Source organism: Nicotiana sylvestris, chromosome 8 (genome assembly GCF_000393655.2).
Source record: "Nicotiana sylvestris chromosome 8, ASM39365v2, whole genome shotgun sequence".
NCBI classification, from domain to species: domain Eukaryota; kingdom Viridiplantae; phylum Streptophyta; class Magnoliopsida; order Solanales; family Solanaceae; genus Nicotiana; species Nicotiana sylvestris.
The window spans coordinates 175,680,386-175,699,385 of NC_091064.1; the positions used below are offsets into that span (position 1 = coordinate 175,680,386).

A 19,000-nucleotide genomic window follows, 5' to 3' on the forward strand; every position below is an offset into this window, starting at 1 on the left:
TGATGGGGAAGTCTGGGTTTCGACATTCACGGGGTGTAATGACTCATCTCCTTTTGGGAATTGGATATTTGAAAAGTCGCCACCTAACGGATTATGGTGCGTTAAGGCACCTAGAGTGATTAGGGTAAGGGCTCAAAGTAACCTTGAGGGGAAAGTGTTAGGCACCCCTCTTGGTCCACAACTGTGGGTCCCGACCAAACTTATATTCACAAATTAGTCCATTACAAGTAAACAATTAAATCAAACAGGTCGCAAGCAAAACACGTTGGGATAACTCAAAGTAGTAAGATTTGGACAAGTTGTAAAACAAACATTTAAATAAAAAAGGAATCTGGTAAAGAGGGGTCCTAGGTTAGTTGTCCTATAGGATCACCCACACAATGTTCGGTAAACACTCCTCAATGAGGGGCTACACGTGACATTAACGCGTAGTCATCATATCTCATATCTACCCTTCCCATCCCCTTATTGGTCATGTAAAGCGAGTGTTTGGTCAACGATTTATATTGCGTGCTGCTACCCGTCATTTCTTAATGGTCCTGGAGGGAGTTAGGACCTCTACCAATAGTTGGTTCTAGATGTACCCCTAAGGTTTTAAAAGGCAAAAATTCTAAGGCGACAATCAAAACACTTAAGACTTTCAACACATAAAGGGGGCAATTAGAGGCTTAGATTTTCCTCCTTAAACAAACACATAAGCAACACGACTCAAGAACATTTAAGGTATTTTATTAGACAATGTCCTCAAGCAGGATATCTAGGTGATATGCAAAAGACAAATAACCTCTTTTAAACTCAGAAGTTATAACCCTAGCAATTGCCTATGGAATTTTAAAGCCCGTTAGGATCAGAAAACATTAAGCAATAGAGACAGTTTCAGAGATGTAGTTTTGTAAATGCCCTAAGGGCTTGCCTATACGCGGAGTACTGATGTCTATTTTAATATAGAAATAAAGAAGGTTTTGAAACGGATTTCTTTAATACCTATAGGCATGATATCTAATGATAGGTTGAGACAGTTTTAAGGAACTTGTTTCAGGAAATATAAAATACTTAATAAAACCAATTCCAAAATGAGCTAGGCGTGAACTAAGTTGATTTATTAGACTAGATTAGACTGACAAGCAGAATTTCGAGTATGGCGCCCTATAGGTATGATATCTAAGTGTAATACTGATTTTAGCGATTTGCAGGCATGGAAACATATATAACACTTGTTACAACTGAATCTGGATTAGGTCTTACAAGCATGTCATCTATTATTTAATCTGATTTCTGAAGACATTGAAAGCATGATTCTTATTACAAAATTATCCGAATCCTATAGGCATGGTTTCTAGACGTGACAAGATGTAGAACCTTATAAGCATGATTTCTACTTAGTAGAGCAAACATATTTAAAAGTAAGATCCTAGGAGCATGATTTCTACCTGTATTACCCCATAAAGCATGTATCTACCCACCCTTTTCACTAAATACCCCAATATCTGTTTACAAGTTATTACAGACCAATAAATGAATTACACAAGTAAATAAAAAAATCAAGAAGCTATTTTATAGGGAGCCTTCATTTAGGCCCAGATTCCCCAAAGCCTCCAATAACCTCATATATCTCAATTCCATAGACAATGACATTGTCTAGGTGCATCAAAGTTTCCTAAGGATCTCAATGATCCCGGGAAGTGCTTACACCTAGACTTGGTAACCAAAATTGAACAAGTGTAGTGTGGAAGGGCTAGACTCAGTATGCCAGAGTTCAGATTATTCTCAAGAGGATCCCAAGGCAGTACACATACTGGAGGGGGCAGAACTTATTGACTAAGAATAGATTTAAAGTGATTTACACAAGTTGGAAGGTTTTAGTAAAAAAACTGTATTAAAACAAAAGTCTTTTTGAAAGTAATTTAGTAAAGCAATAGAGACTGTTTGAAAAAGAGATTGGAGTAGTTAACAAAGTTCAAACACCTTAGGATAAGTTCATACACAGCCAGAAGTCACAGCATCAAGGCAGGTTTGGTAGTCACAAACAGGGGTAAAGTGGGTTTGGGAATACATAGGACACATAATTAAGCAAAGACCTGGGAATTAGTATAGCCATGCCTAGAAGCATCTAACTAGACATAGTCACAAAATTAGACATAAAGAACAGACTCACATGCATGGGGATAGGGATTTGGGGAATTCATGGTAGTAAACATATAACAAGTAAAAGATAATTGGTGTAGACATGCTCAGAAACAAACAGAAGGGAAAATATACTGATCTCAAGGGAGGGGAAGACATGATAACATGCTAAATGTAACCCTCAACTACAAGTTTCACAACAAAACAACAAATAAAAGCAAACTAGGAACAAGATGAACTGAAACAATAAGAGAATCATATTGTTGTTGGAACTTTGAATTGAAACTAAGACATACCAACAAAGAGGATAGTGAGTAGAATGAAAGCACAAGAGAACACAAATGGTTAGCCTTGGCTTGTAGCTGGCTAACTTAAAGCAGTAGCAAGTAGCACAAGAGAGAGAGAGAGTAGAAATCTTTAAGTATGAAAGATAGTTTTGAACCAAGAGTTCGTGTCGGTTTGTGTTAATGAGAGAGCGTATATATAGTTTGAAACTAGGTAGAATAATAAGGTAAGAATCAAAACCAAGAAATAGTTATGAAACTAGGTATAATTTAGTATAAGTACTCCCTTAATTAAGGGAGTTAATTTCAAACGGTAAAGTCAAATAAGGAAAGAGATCACATAAGACTGGCATATAACACACAAGGAAATAGTTTCAGCATAATTCCAGTATAGAACATGTAATTAAGGCTAAGTAAATAATATCCCAATTAAGGAAATAACATAAGAGTCAGTTGATAACATAGTCGACCATAAAATAAGGCAAGAAAAATAACTTAGAGATTAAAAATCAGTAGAAAATATTACAAGAGATTAGAAGGATATCAATCACAGGAAATCAATGTTCCGATTGATAATAGTAGTGATTTAGGGGGGAATTACCATAAATTTCTATGAACAAACAAAATAAACACACAATAGGCAAGAAAAGGCAAAAATTAGAAACCCTAATAACACAATAGGGTAAAAAACACAGAAAATCAGGGATTCACATGGAACATAGTACTGATTAGAGGAGTTTAACAAAATAAACATAGTAAAGGCAGAAGAAGCAAAAACTTAGAAACCCTAATGAGCATAGTAGGGTAAAATCACAGACAACTCAGGGATTCATGAGAAACAAACAAGCATACGAACAAATCATCAAATACAGACTCAGAACCTAGGGTTAAGACCAAGAACTAGGGTTTTCACATAGACGAGTTGAAAAAAGAGTAGAAATAGAGAATCAGTTGAGATATGCAAAGGATAAAGGTTTAAACATAAAGAAAATCGGTTTGAACAAGTGTAGAAGAAACTCTGAGAAACCTTAACTTTAAAGAAAGTAAAAACAACTTGAAGTCGATGATTTTTCAAAAGAGGTTCGAGAGCAGTGTAAAACATAGAAGGAACAGACTCGAATTGTTAAAAAAATGGCCCAGATCTTAAGAGATACAAATGAAAATTAGGGTTTCAAAAGAAACCTAAATAGAGACGGAAGAACCTGCTTAAAACTTCAAAGATCGTAACTAATATAGTGTGACTTTGCCCAAAACACCATAAAAGCCATGAACAGCCAAAACAACAACCCTAGATACAAGTTGGCATGACCTAGGGCCCTTGAAGGCCTTAGAGAGGATGAGCAAGGCAATGGAGGAGCCATTGGAGGCTTGGGGTTGAAGAGTGGTCGCCGGAGAAGACCGGAGAAGGGAGGTGGTTGAAAAGGATTTAGGGTTGGGTTGAGAAAAGAGAGGAGATGAGAGGATTCAGAGGCGACGAGCTGTAAAGAATGACTAGGGTTAGGGGGTATTAGGATTAAAAAAGGAAAGAATGGGTATGGACCGTTGATCTGGGAGATCAACGACCAGGATTTGATCGGGTAGATGGGTTCTAGGTTTAGGTAAGTTTATATAGGGTCTTGATCGAGTATTTTAATAAGAAATTGGGTTGGGGTTGGGTCCAATTTGGGCTGCAATTGAAATGCCAAATCCGGCTATAATTTAAATAGCCACTTTTCCCTATTTAATTTATAATAAGTAATAAACAATTTATAAAAAATAATTTTATATACAAGAATGATTTACAATATGTGATTATCATTTTAAAAATATAGGAATCAATTTTATGCATATAAATGTAATTATACTTTAAATGGGCTAACATTGCAATTATATGCAATTTAGTTTAAAAATACCAAATGCAATTACAAAAATGCATAAAAAATATATTAACCATATTTTGGTATAAGTATAGAAATTAAATTAATATATTATCATAAAAATAATTTGGGGAATAATTATTGGGATTTTATGAACAAAATGGGAGGAAATAAATCAATTTAAATCCTTAAAATTATGAAAAAAAATTATAAAAACCTTGTGCATTCTTATATATACACACATATATATATATATATATATATATATATATATATATGCTATTTTAAAGGTATTTATGCATATAAAATATATAGGAAAAAATTGGGTATCAACATATGGTATGTAATTGCTTTTGGCTAGATTTGGACCATTCAGAGTCGAATATTCATGGAAAAGGCATTGTTACCGATTGATTGAGCTTGGTTCGAGGTAAGTGGCTTGATTAACCTTGTGTGGGAGAATTCAACTTAGGATTTTTCACTGTTGTGATATGTGAGGGCCATGTACGTGAGGTGACGAGTGCGTACACGGGCTATTTGTTGTAAAATCCAATTTTTACTGAGTAATAACCCGTTTCTTCTTAATTGAGATATACCAGCATGTATAGTTATCCTTTTTAGCTTAGAATAGCATTTCTACATGCCTTAAATGCTTATCTGAATTCTGTGCAGCATGCGTAGTGGATTTCTTGTTTTTCCTTGACTTGTACTTAGTCTAAACTGTAGGATTTCTTGATGTGACTGCTATTTCTATTGTTTTATCTACGTATTTACTTTTTGATTATGGAATGGTATTCCGGGAGATCCCCTGCATATTTACTTTGGGACTACGGATAGTATCTCAGGAGATCCCCCTGCATATTTAGTTTTGGGACTACGAGAGGGTATCTCGGGAGATCCCCTACTGTTATTCCTGTGTACTGTACTATTATTCTTCTGTGACTTCCTTTTATTAAATTTTAGTCTCTTATTATACTGCGATACTTTTATTCTGCCTTATATATATTATATATACCAGTAGGGCCCTGACCTTACCTCGTCACTACTCGACCGAGGTTAGGCTTGGAACTTACTGGGTACCGTTGTGGTGTACTCATGCTACTCTTCTGCATATGTTTCTGTGTACAGATTGAGGTACCTCCTACCAGCCTAGTTTTTTAGTTGCTGCTGCTCCGGAGACTTCAAGGTACATCTGCCCACGTCCACAGTCCTCGTAGTCCCCCTCTATCTCTTTTGTGTTGATTTTTCCTTTACTTCTTTTAGATGCTGATGTATATAATAGTTAGATAAAAATCTTAGTAGCTTGTGACTTATGGTGTTCCGGGTCTTGTGAGAGTTTTGTGTATATTTTGAGAGTTGGTTATTGTACAGGCCGAGCGACATTTCTATAAGTATTTAATTATCCGCTGTAGTTAGCTATTAGATTTATGCTTTCATTTTTATTATTCCGCAAAAGTGAGGCTTACTTGGTCGTAGAGACTAGGTGCCATCACGACATCTTACTAAGGCTGATTTGGGTCGTGACACGAGTAGTATTTTTCCTTTCTTGATAAGTAAGACACCCCAGATAGTTAAAAGGGAAGATTTTATCCATAAAACCTGAAGCATTTTTTATCCTGTTAATCCTGCTAGCTGAGGTGTTAGGGACAGTGATGAAAAGACTTTGTGCATCATAACTTTCTGGCCTGAAGGATTCTCGTACCTCCTAACAACGTTCTTGATAATCTTAGTGGTCTTACTATCCCCTCCACTGAAGATAAATATATCATCGGCATAAGCTAGGTGGTTAATAATGGGGCCTCTACAATCCATAGTGAAAGGAGTGAAATTGGTCATACCAATGAGACTATTCAGAGATATGGATAAAATTTTAGCTTATCAAATAAAAAGAGACGGGGATAGTGGATCCCCTTGTTTGAGCCCTTGAAAAGAGGTGAAGAAGCCTTTTCTAACACCATTAATAATGATAGAATACCATACATCATCAACCAGCCTAAAGATTAGGTCAATCCATTCTTCATTGAAACCAAACTTCATCATAACTGCTATAAGAAAGGTCCATGACATTCTTTCAAAATGATGTTGCCACCAGTGTTAAGCTGTTTAATATTCTGGACAATCTCTTGAGCAAGCAGAACATTTTCAATAATCATTCTCCCTTTGATGAAACCACTTTGATTCTTGAATATAATCTTGTTAAGAAAGGGATTGAGCTTTCTAGACAATATTTTATAAAACAATTTTGCAGGAGAAATTACTCAGACTAATCGACCTAAGGTTAGAGAAAACCGTAGGAGATTCCACTTTGGTATAAGAACCAAGCAAGTAAGTGAATAAAACTTGGTAAGCCTTCTACCATTGAAGAAATCCTGCACATCATTTTTGATAATATTCCAACATTTGTGATAAACAGTCCCATTGTAACCATCTGGCCCCACTGAGCTAGAAGAACTCATGCTAAACACAGCTTTCTTGATCTCCTCATATTTAGGCATGGCTCTGAGGTTGGCATTGTCCTCCTCAGTTATGCAGCTGGGGATGTAGTTAAGAATGTCTTGATCTCTAAAATCATGATGCAAGTTGAAAAGGTGTTGAAAGTGATGGACCGCAGCTTTAGCAATGTTATCTTCCCCTTGGATCCAGTTGTCTCTATGATTCTTAATTCAATGAAGCTGAAGTTTCCTTCTTCTAACTCTGATCACACTATGAAAATAAGTGGTATTGGAGTCAACATCCTCAAACCATATGATTTTGGCCTTTTGTTTCTACAAAGTATCTTGCATTCTTATCCACCTGATATACTTGGCATGCCCTTTTTTCAGCTCTTCTTCTGGGTTGAATAATATTATTGAGAATGTCAAGTTCCTTCAGTTCTTGCATCTTTTCTTCCCAGATATTGACTTGATCAAAAACTTTACCAATGACTTCTTTAGACCAGTGGGTAAGCTTCCTACTTATGATCTTCAATTTTAGTTGTAGCTTCCACATAAGATTTTCAATTATCTGAGTGTTCCACACTTCTTCTACCAACTGTAAAAAATCTGGTCAGTCCGACCAAAAATCAAGGAATTTAAAGTAGTTGATACCATTATTTTGGCTATTATAGCTATTAAAAATAAGAGACCGATGGTCGGAGCAAGTTCTAGCGAGATGCCTCACAATGTTATGTTCAAAAAGTTGAGACCATTGATCATTAATGAAGAGCCTATCAAGTCTTTTCCAAATTCTTTTTCTCGGCTCCCAATTGTTACACCATGTAAACTTGGGGCCAACATACCGCAATTCAACAACTTCACACGCAACCATACAATGGCTGAAATCTAGACTTTTATACATTCTATGAGTTCTACCCCCTTTCTTCTTTCCAGGATCCAAAATAATATAAAAATCACCACCAATGCACCATGTCCCGGTAATCTGACCATGAGCCAATTCCAAACTATGCCACAAATATTCCTTTTAATTTTAGTACATTTTGCATAAATAGCAATAAGAAAGAGATTGCAATCGGCATTGGCATAATTAATCGGGATAGTGATCTATTGCTCGTCATTTGCTGTTACATCCCGCATTTTCGTACGTTAAAGTTTCGTCGTAAGTTAATCCATGTAAGTTTGGGAATGATATTATTTTGAGATTATAAGCATTATGCTATTTCAAACAAGTAATGAGTAAATTCATGAAGGTGCGAGGGTAAGCAAATCAAAGATAATGAGTTTCGTCAAAGTTGCCATTTTGGGATAAAATACGGCCCAAGCTAAACTACCTGGTATTTATGGACTAGTGTCATACAAGGTACCACATGATTATGATAGCAATGCGTATAAAGTATGTTAAAAGTAATTAGTTTTTAAGTAATTTGAGATGATTCTTAATTATGTGGATAATTAGTTAATTGTTGGATTAGTGGGAGATTAATTAAGTAATGTAGCTAATAATGAAATTAAAACAGTTTGGATAAGTATAAGGGGGCTTAACGTGGTAGCCCCCATTTCAACATGATGACTCTTGAATTCATGTAATTAGGTGGAAAATTTAAGGGATTTTGGTGGCCAAGTCACCCCAAAAGTGGGGTCCACAAGTCTTTAAGATAAAACTCATTATATGTATATAATTTGAGATGGAAAATACAGAAGCTTGCTAGAATGTATAGAAATTTTCAAAGTAAATTTTTTGACCTCCTTTAAGGTGTAACGTGATTTCTCTTCAACAAAATTTGATACAAAGTTATACTGTGTCATAGCAATGTCATAGCAATGTATGGTACAATCTTTCTCAAGAATATCATTCGGATTTTTTCTTACTCTGATCTTGTCGTCACGTGTTTTGTCGCAATTAACGTGTGTTAGAGGGATTGTCAAGAGAATCGACTCAGGTATGTTAAGAATATCCCTTCTTTCTTTTTGGCATGATCCATATGATATAAACGAAATGAGCAAATTCACAACTTCCATAAGTGACTCTATTCATAGAAGTATTAGAGGTGCCTATGTTCTTGAATTTCCATGTTTCCTATTATTTTATCATCTGTTCATGGGTCTCAGAAAAATACATAAGTTGAAAAAAAAGTTTACTTCATGATATTACTCAAAGGTATAATCGTCTTATGACACTCTAAAAGATTTTATTGACGTACTTTTCATGCATTGCATTCATGTACATTGACCAATGACTAGATGTCGTTATTTATATGTGTATATGTATCTATACGTATATGGGATATTGAAAAAGGTTATGGCATTCTATACACACCACCACCTGATCAGTTGGTATACGTTGATGATTGCCCATAGTGGCCGATGTGATATGATGGGATGCTCTCAGAGGCTTGATGTTATGAACGCATTTACCCATGCCTAGTATGACATTTATATGCATAGGCATGATATTATAATATTAAATAATTCACAAAGCTATTCAGATGTACATGTTGAGTCTTTTACTCCATGTTTCTCTCATGTCTATTGTTTACTGATTTTCATTCCTTACATACTCAGTACATTATTTGTATTGATGTCCCTTTTGCCTGGGGACGCTGTGTTTCATTCTCGCAGGTCCCGATAGATAGGTTGAGAGTCCTCCAAGTAGGCGATCAGCTCAACGAAAGATGTTGGTGCACTTAATTTGCTCCGGAGTTGCTAGTTTGGTCAATATGATTTAGATGTGTATTGCTTGGTATGGTGGGGCTCTGTCCCGACCTTTATAACAATTATGTATTCTTAGAGGGTTGTAGACAAATGTCATGTACGTAAAATATTGTATGGCCTTGTCGGCTTATGTTCAGTGTACAAGTGGTTATTTTGGTCTTAGAGGCCCATATGACTTATGTATAACTTGGTATTACTTGTTGGATTCTACATATTTCATGGAAGCCTCTTCAACTCAGTTATCTATAATAGTATGATACTAAAAGGTATGTTGTGTTGTTACTCAGTTGAATAAGGTATGGGGTTTCCGTCACGGCCCATCGGTTTGGGTCGTGACAAAAATGGTACCAGAGCAGTTCTGTCCTAGGGAGTCTACAAGCCATGCCTAGTAGAGTCTTGTTTATGGTCACCACACTTATAAGCAGGAGGCTACAGGGCATTTAGGATTGTCACTCTTTCTTCTTACTTTAGATCGTGTGGTAGAGCTCAGTTGTAAGAACTCAATTTCCTAAATTATATTTTATTCATAATACGACGACGCCTACATCCAGAAGGGCGGTTGGCAAGAGATATAGCTGTGGAAGAGTTGAGTCAGAGGAACTCAATTTTTGCATCATGCGTATGATGGATAAATATAAGGTATTCAGCAGATCATATGTGTACTAAGATGTGTAAGCTTCTTGGTAAGGATCCCTAAGATAATAATATCTATCCATCCATATGGTGAAAAGTAATGAGAGATCTAGTCAAGAGAGTAAAGAACAGTTAGAGACGATGTGATGTCTCGCTTGATGTTCTAGAATAACACAAGGAAATCTATGGTACAAGCAAGTTGAAGGAAGGCTGCGAATAGTATAAATAGATATGTATAAGTCGCAAGCTAAAGTATAGTAAAGCGACAAAGGTTTATGACATGAATAAGAAAGAGAAAGGGCGAGTGAAAAGGTGACAAGAATGGATAAGTCCTCGGGATTAAGTCCATGAAAACAAGAGAGCTAATGGTTTCTCTAAGTTATAGAAAGCTCAGAATATCCCGAATGAACTCAAAGGAGTCTAAGACTATTAGCATTTAGACGAGATGGAATGCTACCCTGGTAATAGAATGAGGGTGTAATTATAAAAAATAAAGGATAATGTTTGGGCCTTCGATTGATTAATGATTTGAAGAGGATTTCATGAATTATACAGGATTAAAATACCCACGTAAGTTGAATCACATTGGGATACTATGAAATACGATTATGGAAGAATGATATCGCCCCCAGGTGGTGTTGATAACCAATTTTTCCATGTATTTTTTATATGCAAAATACCTTTCAAAATAGCATGTATATGCATATATAAGTATGTCCCAAGGTCCTATTATTTTTCTTAATTTTTGAAAGATGTTTAAGTCAATTTACTGCTCTGTTTTATCAAGGAAAACCCAATAATTGTCCCCAAAATTATTTTTAAGTGATTTATTTATTGGATTCTCATGTTTATATTAAAATACAGCTAAAATATTTTTTCACACATTTTTACAAATTTATTTTGTATTTTAAGGATATAATTGCGTAATTGCAATATTAGCCATTTTTATGTTTAAATCTATCTCATGTTTATAAAATAGGAATTTATATTTTTAAATTGATAATTATACGTTATAAGTCATTTTAGTGCTTTTAATTTGTTTTGAAAAATTTGTTTATTATTGTTTATAAATTAAATAGGAAAAATGGCTATTTAACTTATAGCCACATTTGGCCTTTTAATTTGGCCTAATTAAACCCAATACCCAACCCAAATTAAACCAACCCAAGAACCAAGCCCAATCCTAAATCTACCCGACCCAACACGGACTAAATCCTGGCATTGATCATTTTTGATCAACGGTCCAGATCCGCCCTTACCAAATTAACCCAAACGACCCCCCAAGACCCCTCTCATTCCTCACCCAACTGAATCTCTCTCTATCTCTCTATCTCTGGTTCTCTCTAGAACCTTCCCCCTTCCCCTCCTCTCCGATGAGTTCCATCCATCTTCTCTGGCCACCTCCTAGCCTGAATCCATGGTGGTTTGACCACCCACCAGCCTTTTATGGCTCCTCATGCTTGGTTACTGAAGTCTCATGACTTGAACATGAAGAGATGGGTCTAGACCCTTGTTGATTCAAGTTTCACGGTCATCTCCGGCCTTGTTCCGGCAAGCCATGTCTGTTTTGAGCCTGGCCTCAACACCTCCTGCTTAGATCCAAGCATTTCTCACCGTTTGGGTTTCTCTGAAACCCTAGCTTCTGAGGTTTTTATGATCTCTGTAGATCTGTTCCATATCCATGTATTCCTTAATCTTTTAAATGATTTTATGATATTTCTTTCAAAAGTTATGCTTTCAAAGCCTATATTTTCCGATCTAGGGTTTTAGATGTTTCTCTGATTTTTCTTTTTCTTTTGTGTGCTTCTTCTACTATGTTTCTTCTACTGTGTTCTTTGTGTTTATTCTACTACGTTTCTTCTACTGTGTTATCATTAAGTTTCTGCTACCATGTTCTTATCAGTTTCCTTTACTGTGTTTTTAAGTTTCTGCTACTGTGTTCTTAATCAGTTTCTTCTACTATGTTTCTCATTAGCTTCTTCTACTATGTTTCTTTTACTGTGTCTCACATGTTGTTCTTTTACTATGCTTCTCATGAGTTTCTACTACTGAAAAAGCATGCTAAGGGTCTCAGTTCCTTTCTCAAACCCCCGAACCTGTTTCGATTAGTATCTTTTCATTGATTGTTTGTCTTCTCACCTCTGCACTCGATTTATGGTAAAAACCCTAGAATTTGGGGGTTCATCTGAGTTTTGAGACCATTGGCTATGTGATTTGCTTGTGCTTCATCTCTGAACTTGACTGATATCAAAAACCCTAATCTTTTGGACCTATTTGAGTTCCTGTAGTTGTTTCATCTACTGCTTCATTAAGTTTCAAAATCATTGTTTCAATTTTGTTTCTTCATATGATTCTGACTTTTGCTAAACTCTATAAGACCTTTCAATTGACCCTTTTTGCGTGCCTGATACTTGTGTGCTCTTTATATGTGCTGAACTTCCCTCTAAAAGGGCTTTCAATTTTTGATTAATTTCAGACTTCCTTTTGTATAAGTTTGATTGATTTCTTTCCTTGTTTGTTGACTGCCCTATTACTCGACTTAAGTTAAAAACTTTTCTCAGTTTTTCTTACTTGGTTCATTCACGGACCAATGATTACAAAATCTCTGATCCTTGGTTCTTTCTTTAAATAGTTTTACCTTTTGAGTCCGAATTCCTTAATTAAAGGAAGTCTTGTGTTGATTGATTCTTAATTGACATCCAGTTCCTTAATCATTTTCTTACCTTATTTCTACCTTTTTTTCACAATATAAATACATGACTCTTTCATTAGCACACCATCACTCATAGTCTTTTTGAACTTACACTTACATGCAATAGTATTCTCTCTTATTGTCTGCATTGTGGCCTGTTTACAAGACCTACTACTTTTCTCTATTTGTTTCTTTGAAACTGGTATGTCCTAATTTAAACTTAGCACCACAACAAAGTGTTTATTTACTGCTTTTGTATCTATGTCTACTCATTGTTTCTGTATAGTTCAACACTTACTTTAGCATGCTGATTTCTTTCTGCTTGTTCTATTTTGAATCCCAAACCCCTGCCCCTTATGTGTTTGAGCTATGGTTTAAGACATAGCAATATGAAAATTATTTTTCATGAATTAAATTTGATCACTTGGGATCCTAGCCTCTAAATAGTGTGTTCTAACAGGCTTATGAGTATGCTGGCATTCTCCATTGCTGGGCATGCCCACAACTTGCCCTTGCCTCTTTCAATTTCCCTATTCTCCCTGAACCCCTTATGTGTACTTATCTGTAGCTATTTCCCCCTCCTTTCCCCCTTTTAGAATTCTGTTTCTGCACTTGCACACTTTCTTAGTCTTTAAGTTTTGCCCCTCAATTGTCAGCCTTGCCTTGGGATCCTTTGAGCTCCCTATGAACTTGGACACTTGAGGGCTGGCCCTTCCACACAACACTTGTCCTAATCTGATAATACATTTGGGTGTGAGCATTGCCCGGAGTCCTTTTTGATGCTCTTAGGGGACTTTGACACACTCGAAGGGGAGAAAGGCTTTGGATCTTAATCTTATGGAGTTGGTTTACCTCATATTTCAGACATGAAGTCTGAATCAGGCTCTCCTTTGGTTGTACTTTTATTTACATTTTTCTGATGTATTTTACTCTATTCTGGGCTGTAATAATTTGTAATAAACTCTTGGGGATGGCTAGTGAAAAAGGCGGGTAACTATGTATGCAAAGGGTAGATACCATGCCTATAGGTCATTCTAAATTCTGCAACTCTCTTATAGAAATCATGCCTGCATGCATATAGAAATCATACCTATAGGAATCATGTCCATAAGTATGGAAATCTGAATTCTGCATATGCATATAGAAAATATGCCTATAGGTCCTTCTTGTATATTCATTTTTATCTAGAAATCATGTTCATAGGTTTTAAACAATCAACTGCATATAGATATCATGTTCATGCCTTAAAACAAATTCTACCAGTTAGATACCATATTTATAGGTTAAAACCCGTCTTATGCATTTAGATATCATGTCTATAAGGTTTCTGCACTTTTTCCATGTCTATAAGGCTTCTGATCAACTACGCATAGAAAGCATGTCTATAGGAATTACTAAACGAATTTGAATCGCTTCATTCACGTTTAGAGCTAACCAGTAATAACAAGGATCATCATTTGCAGAACTCATGACCTTCGTAAAAACTTGCTTTCTTTAATAATCCGACAACCTTTTTAACCAGTATGTATTCAGTTTATTATTATTGCTTTCTGAATTCAGTAGATACCATGCCTATAGGATCCTTGTCCAACACTTAGGCAAGCCTTAGGGAAAAGTTATAAACTGAATCTGTGTTATTAACTACAACCAGCAGGCAGACCTGATTCAGGCTTCTTATCTGAAATATGTAATAAATCAGTCTGCCTCAACCTTTAAGTTCTTAATCAGTCCATAAACAGTATGTGAAAGTCATGCTAATTTTGTGCTTTCTTTGTTTAAGGAGGTATATTTGAGCCTTTTCTTGTTATGTGCTTTCCCCCAACTTGTATACATATTTTTGTATGTCGCCTTAGAATTTTGCCTTTGAAACTACAAATAAGCCTAATATCCCTCCTATTTAGGATTAGTAGTCCTAAATTCCTCCGGGACTGATAGGATTGGGACGGGTAATAGCATGCAATAAGTAAACAAGACCATTCCGCGCTTTAATACCTTAACGGGGGGGGGAAGGGTAGATATGGATATGATGACCACGCGATAACATCTCGCGTAGCCCCTCACTGAGGAGTGATTACAGGATGTTGTGTGGGGTGATCCATATTATTAATAAACTTAGGACCCCCTTTTTCCCTTTGTTTCTTCTAAAGATTTCAAACTATTTATTTTAAGAAAATCAGCTTCCTTTTAATTGTTTCCAATTTTGTTTGTAACCATTATGTTAAAATTCCCTCTTATTTGAAGCTTTATTTGCCCACATGTTATTTGCACTTAAATTCACAACAATAGTCTGGCCGGGAACTACACTAGTGGGTCCTGAGAGGTGCCTAACACCTTCCACTTGGGATAATTTCAAGCCTTTACCCAATATTTGGTTACTCAAATCAAACCTTCTTGGTGTCCTAAAACACCTTAATCATTAGGTGGCGACTCTTCAATTCAAACCCAAAAATTCCCAAAAAAGGGAATGAGTTGTCCTCCCAAATGTCATAAACTCGATTTCGCGAGAAAAAGGGGGCGCGATAGCATGGCGAATCTGCTGGGGATTTTTAGGCTTTTACCATTTCAGACTATTATTATTTATGCTTCTTTATGCGCAATTATCTGTTTATTTCTTTCAAGCATTCATTTTTCTTTTCGATTGCAAATTGACTTGTCTTTTGTTTCTTTCCTTTATTTCTTTTACTACTTTCCTTTAATTTTTTTTTATTACTGCTTTAAATTATGAATAACTGTTGTATTTACTGCTTTCTCAATATGCAAATACGTGACAACCTGCTTTAGTTATTGTATAAACATGTTTTTAACATCATATTCCACTCGTGCCAAACAAAATACCATATCAACACTTATAATGAGTGGTTGCACTCTTCCGATATTATCACCTCCCTAAATCCGGCAAAGGCATATTTGCGGTAAAACCAGTCGATCAACGGTGTAGTCGACGGTTCCACGCCTTTCCCTCTTGAGTTGTCCGCTCAAGGGTACCAGTCTAAAACCCCATAGAAACTTTACTCTGTTTAATTGTGCATGCATCATGGTCAAACCTAGCCGAGTCAGTTATGTTGTACGCATAATGACTCTTTAAGATAAGCCTTGTCCAAAGTCCACTGGGTTTCCCTAAACCCAAGAAGACATCACCACGTTCTATGCATTTGTTTGGAGAACTAAATGCTTCATGCTAATTGTTGATATTAAATAGTCTAGTTCGGTGGGGGTATGGTCTTAACCCTTTTGTTTTGCAGAAAATGAAGAACGAGGTCCCTAGCTTCGATATGGTTAGCACACCCTCACTTTTGCTAGACTGGTGGAGGAGTCTTCCATCAAATGACCAAATCAATGAGTGGAAAGAGAGGGCCGCCAAAGCTAGCGAAAAGTTGGAATATCTAGAATACAGTCTACTGGAAATGAAGGAAAAGTAAGGAAGAGAGTCGCCGACTGCCAAAACGTCTAAGGAAACGAAGGAGAACGCCTGTCAAAGGCATTTTACTTGTGAACCTATACGAACTGGAGGATCTAATCAACGAGAGCATTCAACCTGGGGAAGGTCCTTCAGGGACCAAGTAGATAAGAGTTTATCTTTTCGCTTTATAAAATGTAGGCCAATGGCCATTAGTGATTTTCATTTCTTGTTTATTTAGTGTCGATTTGAGATTCTTCTTATTTTTTATCAATAAAATGAGGCATTTAGCATTCTAAGTTCTCCAAAACAATTTGTCGCTAGGCCTACCTCGGGCACAAAGAGGTCCCCAAATTAGGACACGATTTAAATTTCCGTACAATGTGTTTAAACACTGTAATACCTTTTTTGATCCTTACTAACTTGGTTACCTTTTGTTTTATTCTTTGTTTTTGTTTTTATTATTCCCCTCCCCAAAGGTTAGTTCGTGCACTCTGGCATCATCATCCTGTTCCACGAGATCCAGGGGCCCTCCACCCACTCCTCCTCTTTGTCCTATCAGAAACAAGAACAAAGGGAAGATGGAAGATTCGAACAATACCAGAAAGGAAAACTCAAATGAATGGGTAGGGGTCACTCATGGTACTCAGGTTTCCAAAGAAAGTGCGTCCCAACTCGAGCAGAAACTGTTGAAGTTCTAGGAGGAACTTGATCAAGTTCGGAATCTGGAAAATTTGTCATTTTCCCTCACCACTCCAAACGTTAATTTCCCAAACAGTCAGAACCCCACACCTCCACAAAATATCCCAAAAACACAAAACAATCCCGCTCCTCACCACCACTGCAACACTTGCCACACCTTCAACAATACTCCAATGCTCATCCCAGAACCATTGAACTTCATAAATGACCATTTCCACGCTCATCATAACACCCCCATCTATGTGGAGACCGTACCACACTCTACCCAACCCATCTCAAGCACACCCGAGTCTGATGATAAAGACTCACTCATCAGGAACCTGGCTAAAGAACTTAAGAAGTTGACTAAGCCAAATTCAGGGCGTCGAAGGAAGTAAGGGGATTGAAGGGTTGAACTACGAAGATCTTTGCATACAACCCGATGTCGAACTGCCCGAGGGGTACAAACCTCCTAAGTTCGAGATGTTTGATGGTATAGGGGATCCTAGAGTTTATTTGAGAACATACTATGACAAGCTGGTCGGAGTAGAAAAGGACGAAAGGATCCGCATGAAACTTTTCATGAGGAGTCTGAAAGGAGACGCTTTGTCTTGGTACATTAGCCAAGACCCGAAGAAATAGTCGAACTAGGTAAGTATGGCGCCCAATTTCCTGGACATGTTCAAGTTCAACACAAAAAATGCACCAGAAGTATTCTATATCCAGAACCTAAAGAAGAAGCCCAGGGAAACATTCTGCGAGTATGCTACTCACTAGAGATCAGAAGCTGCTAAGGTCAGACCTGCCTTAGAGGAAGAATAAATGAACAAATTTTTCGTTCGAGCTTAGGACCGGCAATACTATGAAAGGCTGATGTTGATTGAAAGCCATAAATTTTCCGACATCATCAAGTTGGGTGAAAGGATCGAAGAAGGCATCAAAAGTGGTATGGTTACAAACTTTGAATCCTTGCAAGCTACCAATAAGACCTTACAGTCTGGTGGTAAGTCTAAGAAAAGGGACGTAGGTGTCGTAATGGTTGCACAGAGGACCAAATCCCTTAACAAATACCAAACCTATCCAATGCCTCCACTCACATATCAGCTTACTCCAAACTGCCAAGCACCCTCACCCTCCTACCAACTCCACCACCCACTTACCAATCACCTCCACTTCCCACATATCAACCTACCTCACCAAGATATTCTCAACCTTCACATGTCTACCAAGCCTACGATGCTCAACTATACCACTATTAATCACCTCCCGCAAGACAAAACTTTCCTAGACCTCGATCAAATTTTGACCGTAGACCTCCCAAACAGTATACCGCCATTGCTGAGCCAATTGACCAGCTATACGAGAGACTCAAAAGCTGCTGATTATGTCACCCCTATCCCTGTTATAACCCCTAAAAACCCTTATCAATGGGTCAATCCAAATAAATCATGTGCATACCATTCCGGCATGAAAGGACATACCATTGATGAATCCCGCTCTCTGAAAGATAAGATCCATACTTTGATTGATAACAAGATTATTATGGAAAAGGAACCTGCTCCAAATGTTTGCAATAACCCTCTGACAAATCACAAGGGTGGAGGCATTCACATGATTGAAATAGAGGATGATTGGGACCTCAAGGGATTGATCAGTTTGATCACAGAAGCGACGATCCATAAAAGCCAATAGTCACCCTCAATCCGATTGTAGTCCAGATTCAGCTTTCTGGGATGCCGAGGTAAATATGTACATGCCACTTGAGTTTCAAGCACCATCCTCTACAAAGACGCCAGCGCCAATTGAGGTCGAGTTTGTGTCTCCAGCAAACGCACCCGCACCATTTGAAGTTGCAGTTTTACCTTCCAAAGCACATGCTCCGTTTGGAGTAAAGGTGCCCATGGCAATTCCGGTAGCAATGTCTTCCATAACACCATTCCATACAAATGCCATACCTTGGGACTACACAGCCGAGGCAAGAAGAAAAGGGAAGGTCAAGTTCGGGGAAGTTGTTGCGGCACAGGGTATGACAAGAACCGGTAGGGTTTATACCCCAGAACATTTGGCTGAGTCAAGCAAGCAGGCCTCTAGTCGGCCAACCATCACTGAAACTAGGCCCGATTATCTCTGGAAAAAGATACAAGCCAAGGAATACTCGGTCATTAATTAGCTGAACAAAATGCTGG

The 19,000-nt window shown here is 37.2% G+C and overlaps 1 protein-coding gene across 1 annotated transcript; it reads right to left on the minus strand.

Moving 5' to 3' along the window:
* Positions 1 to 6,309: 6,309 nt before the first annotated feature.
* Positions 6,310 to 18,767, minus strand: LOC138876037 (uncharacterized). The gene is made up of 4 exons (XM_070154924.1): positions 18,590 to 18,767; positions 7,007 to 7,305; positions 6,554 to 6,921; positions 6,310 to 6,481 (listed from the first exon to the last, which is right to left on the minus strand). Exons 1-4 carry the CDS (start codon positions 18,765 to 18,767, stop codon positions 6,310 to 6,312), a joined length of 1,017 nt encoding a protein of 338 aa, XP_070011025.1.
* Between the last annotated feature and the right edge of the window lie 233 nt (positions 18,768 to 19,000).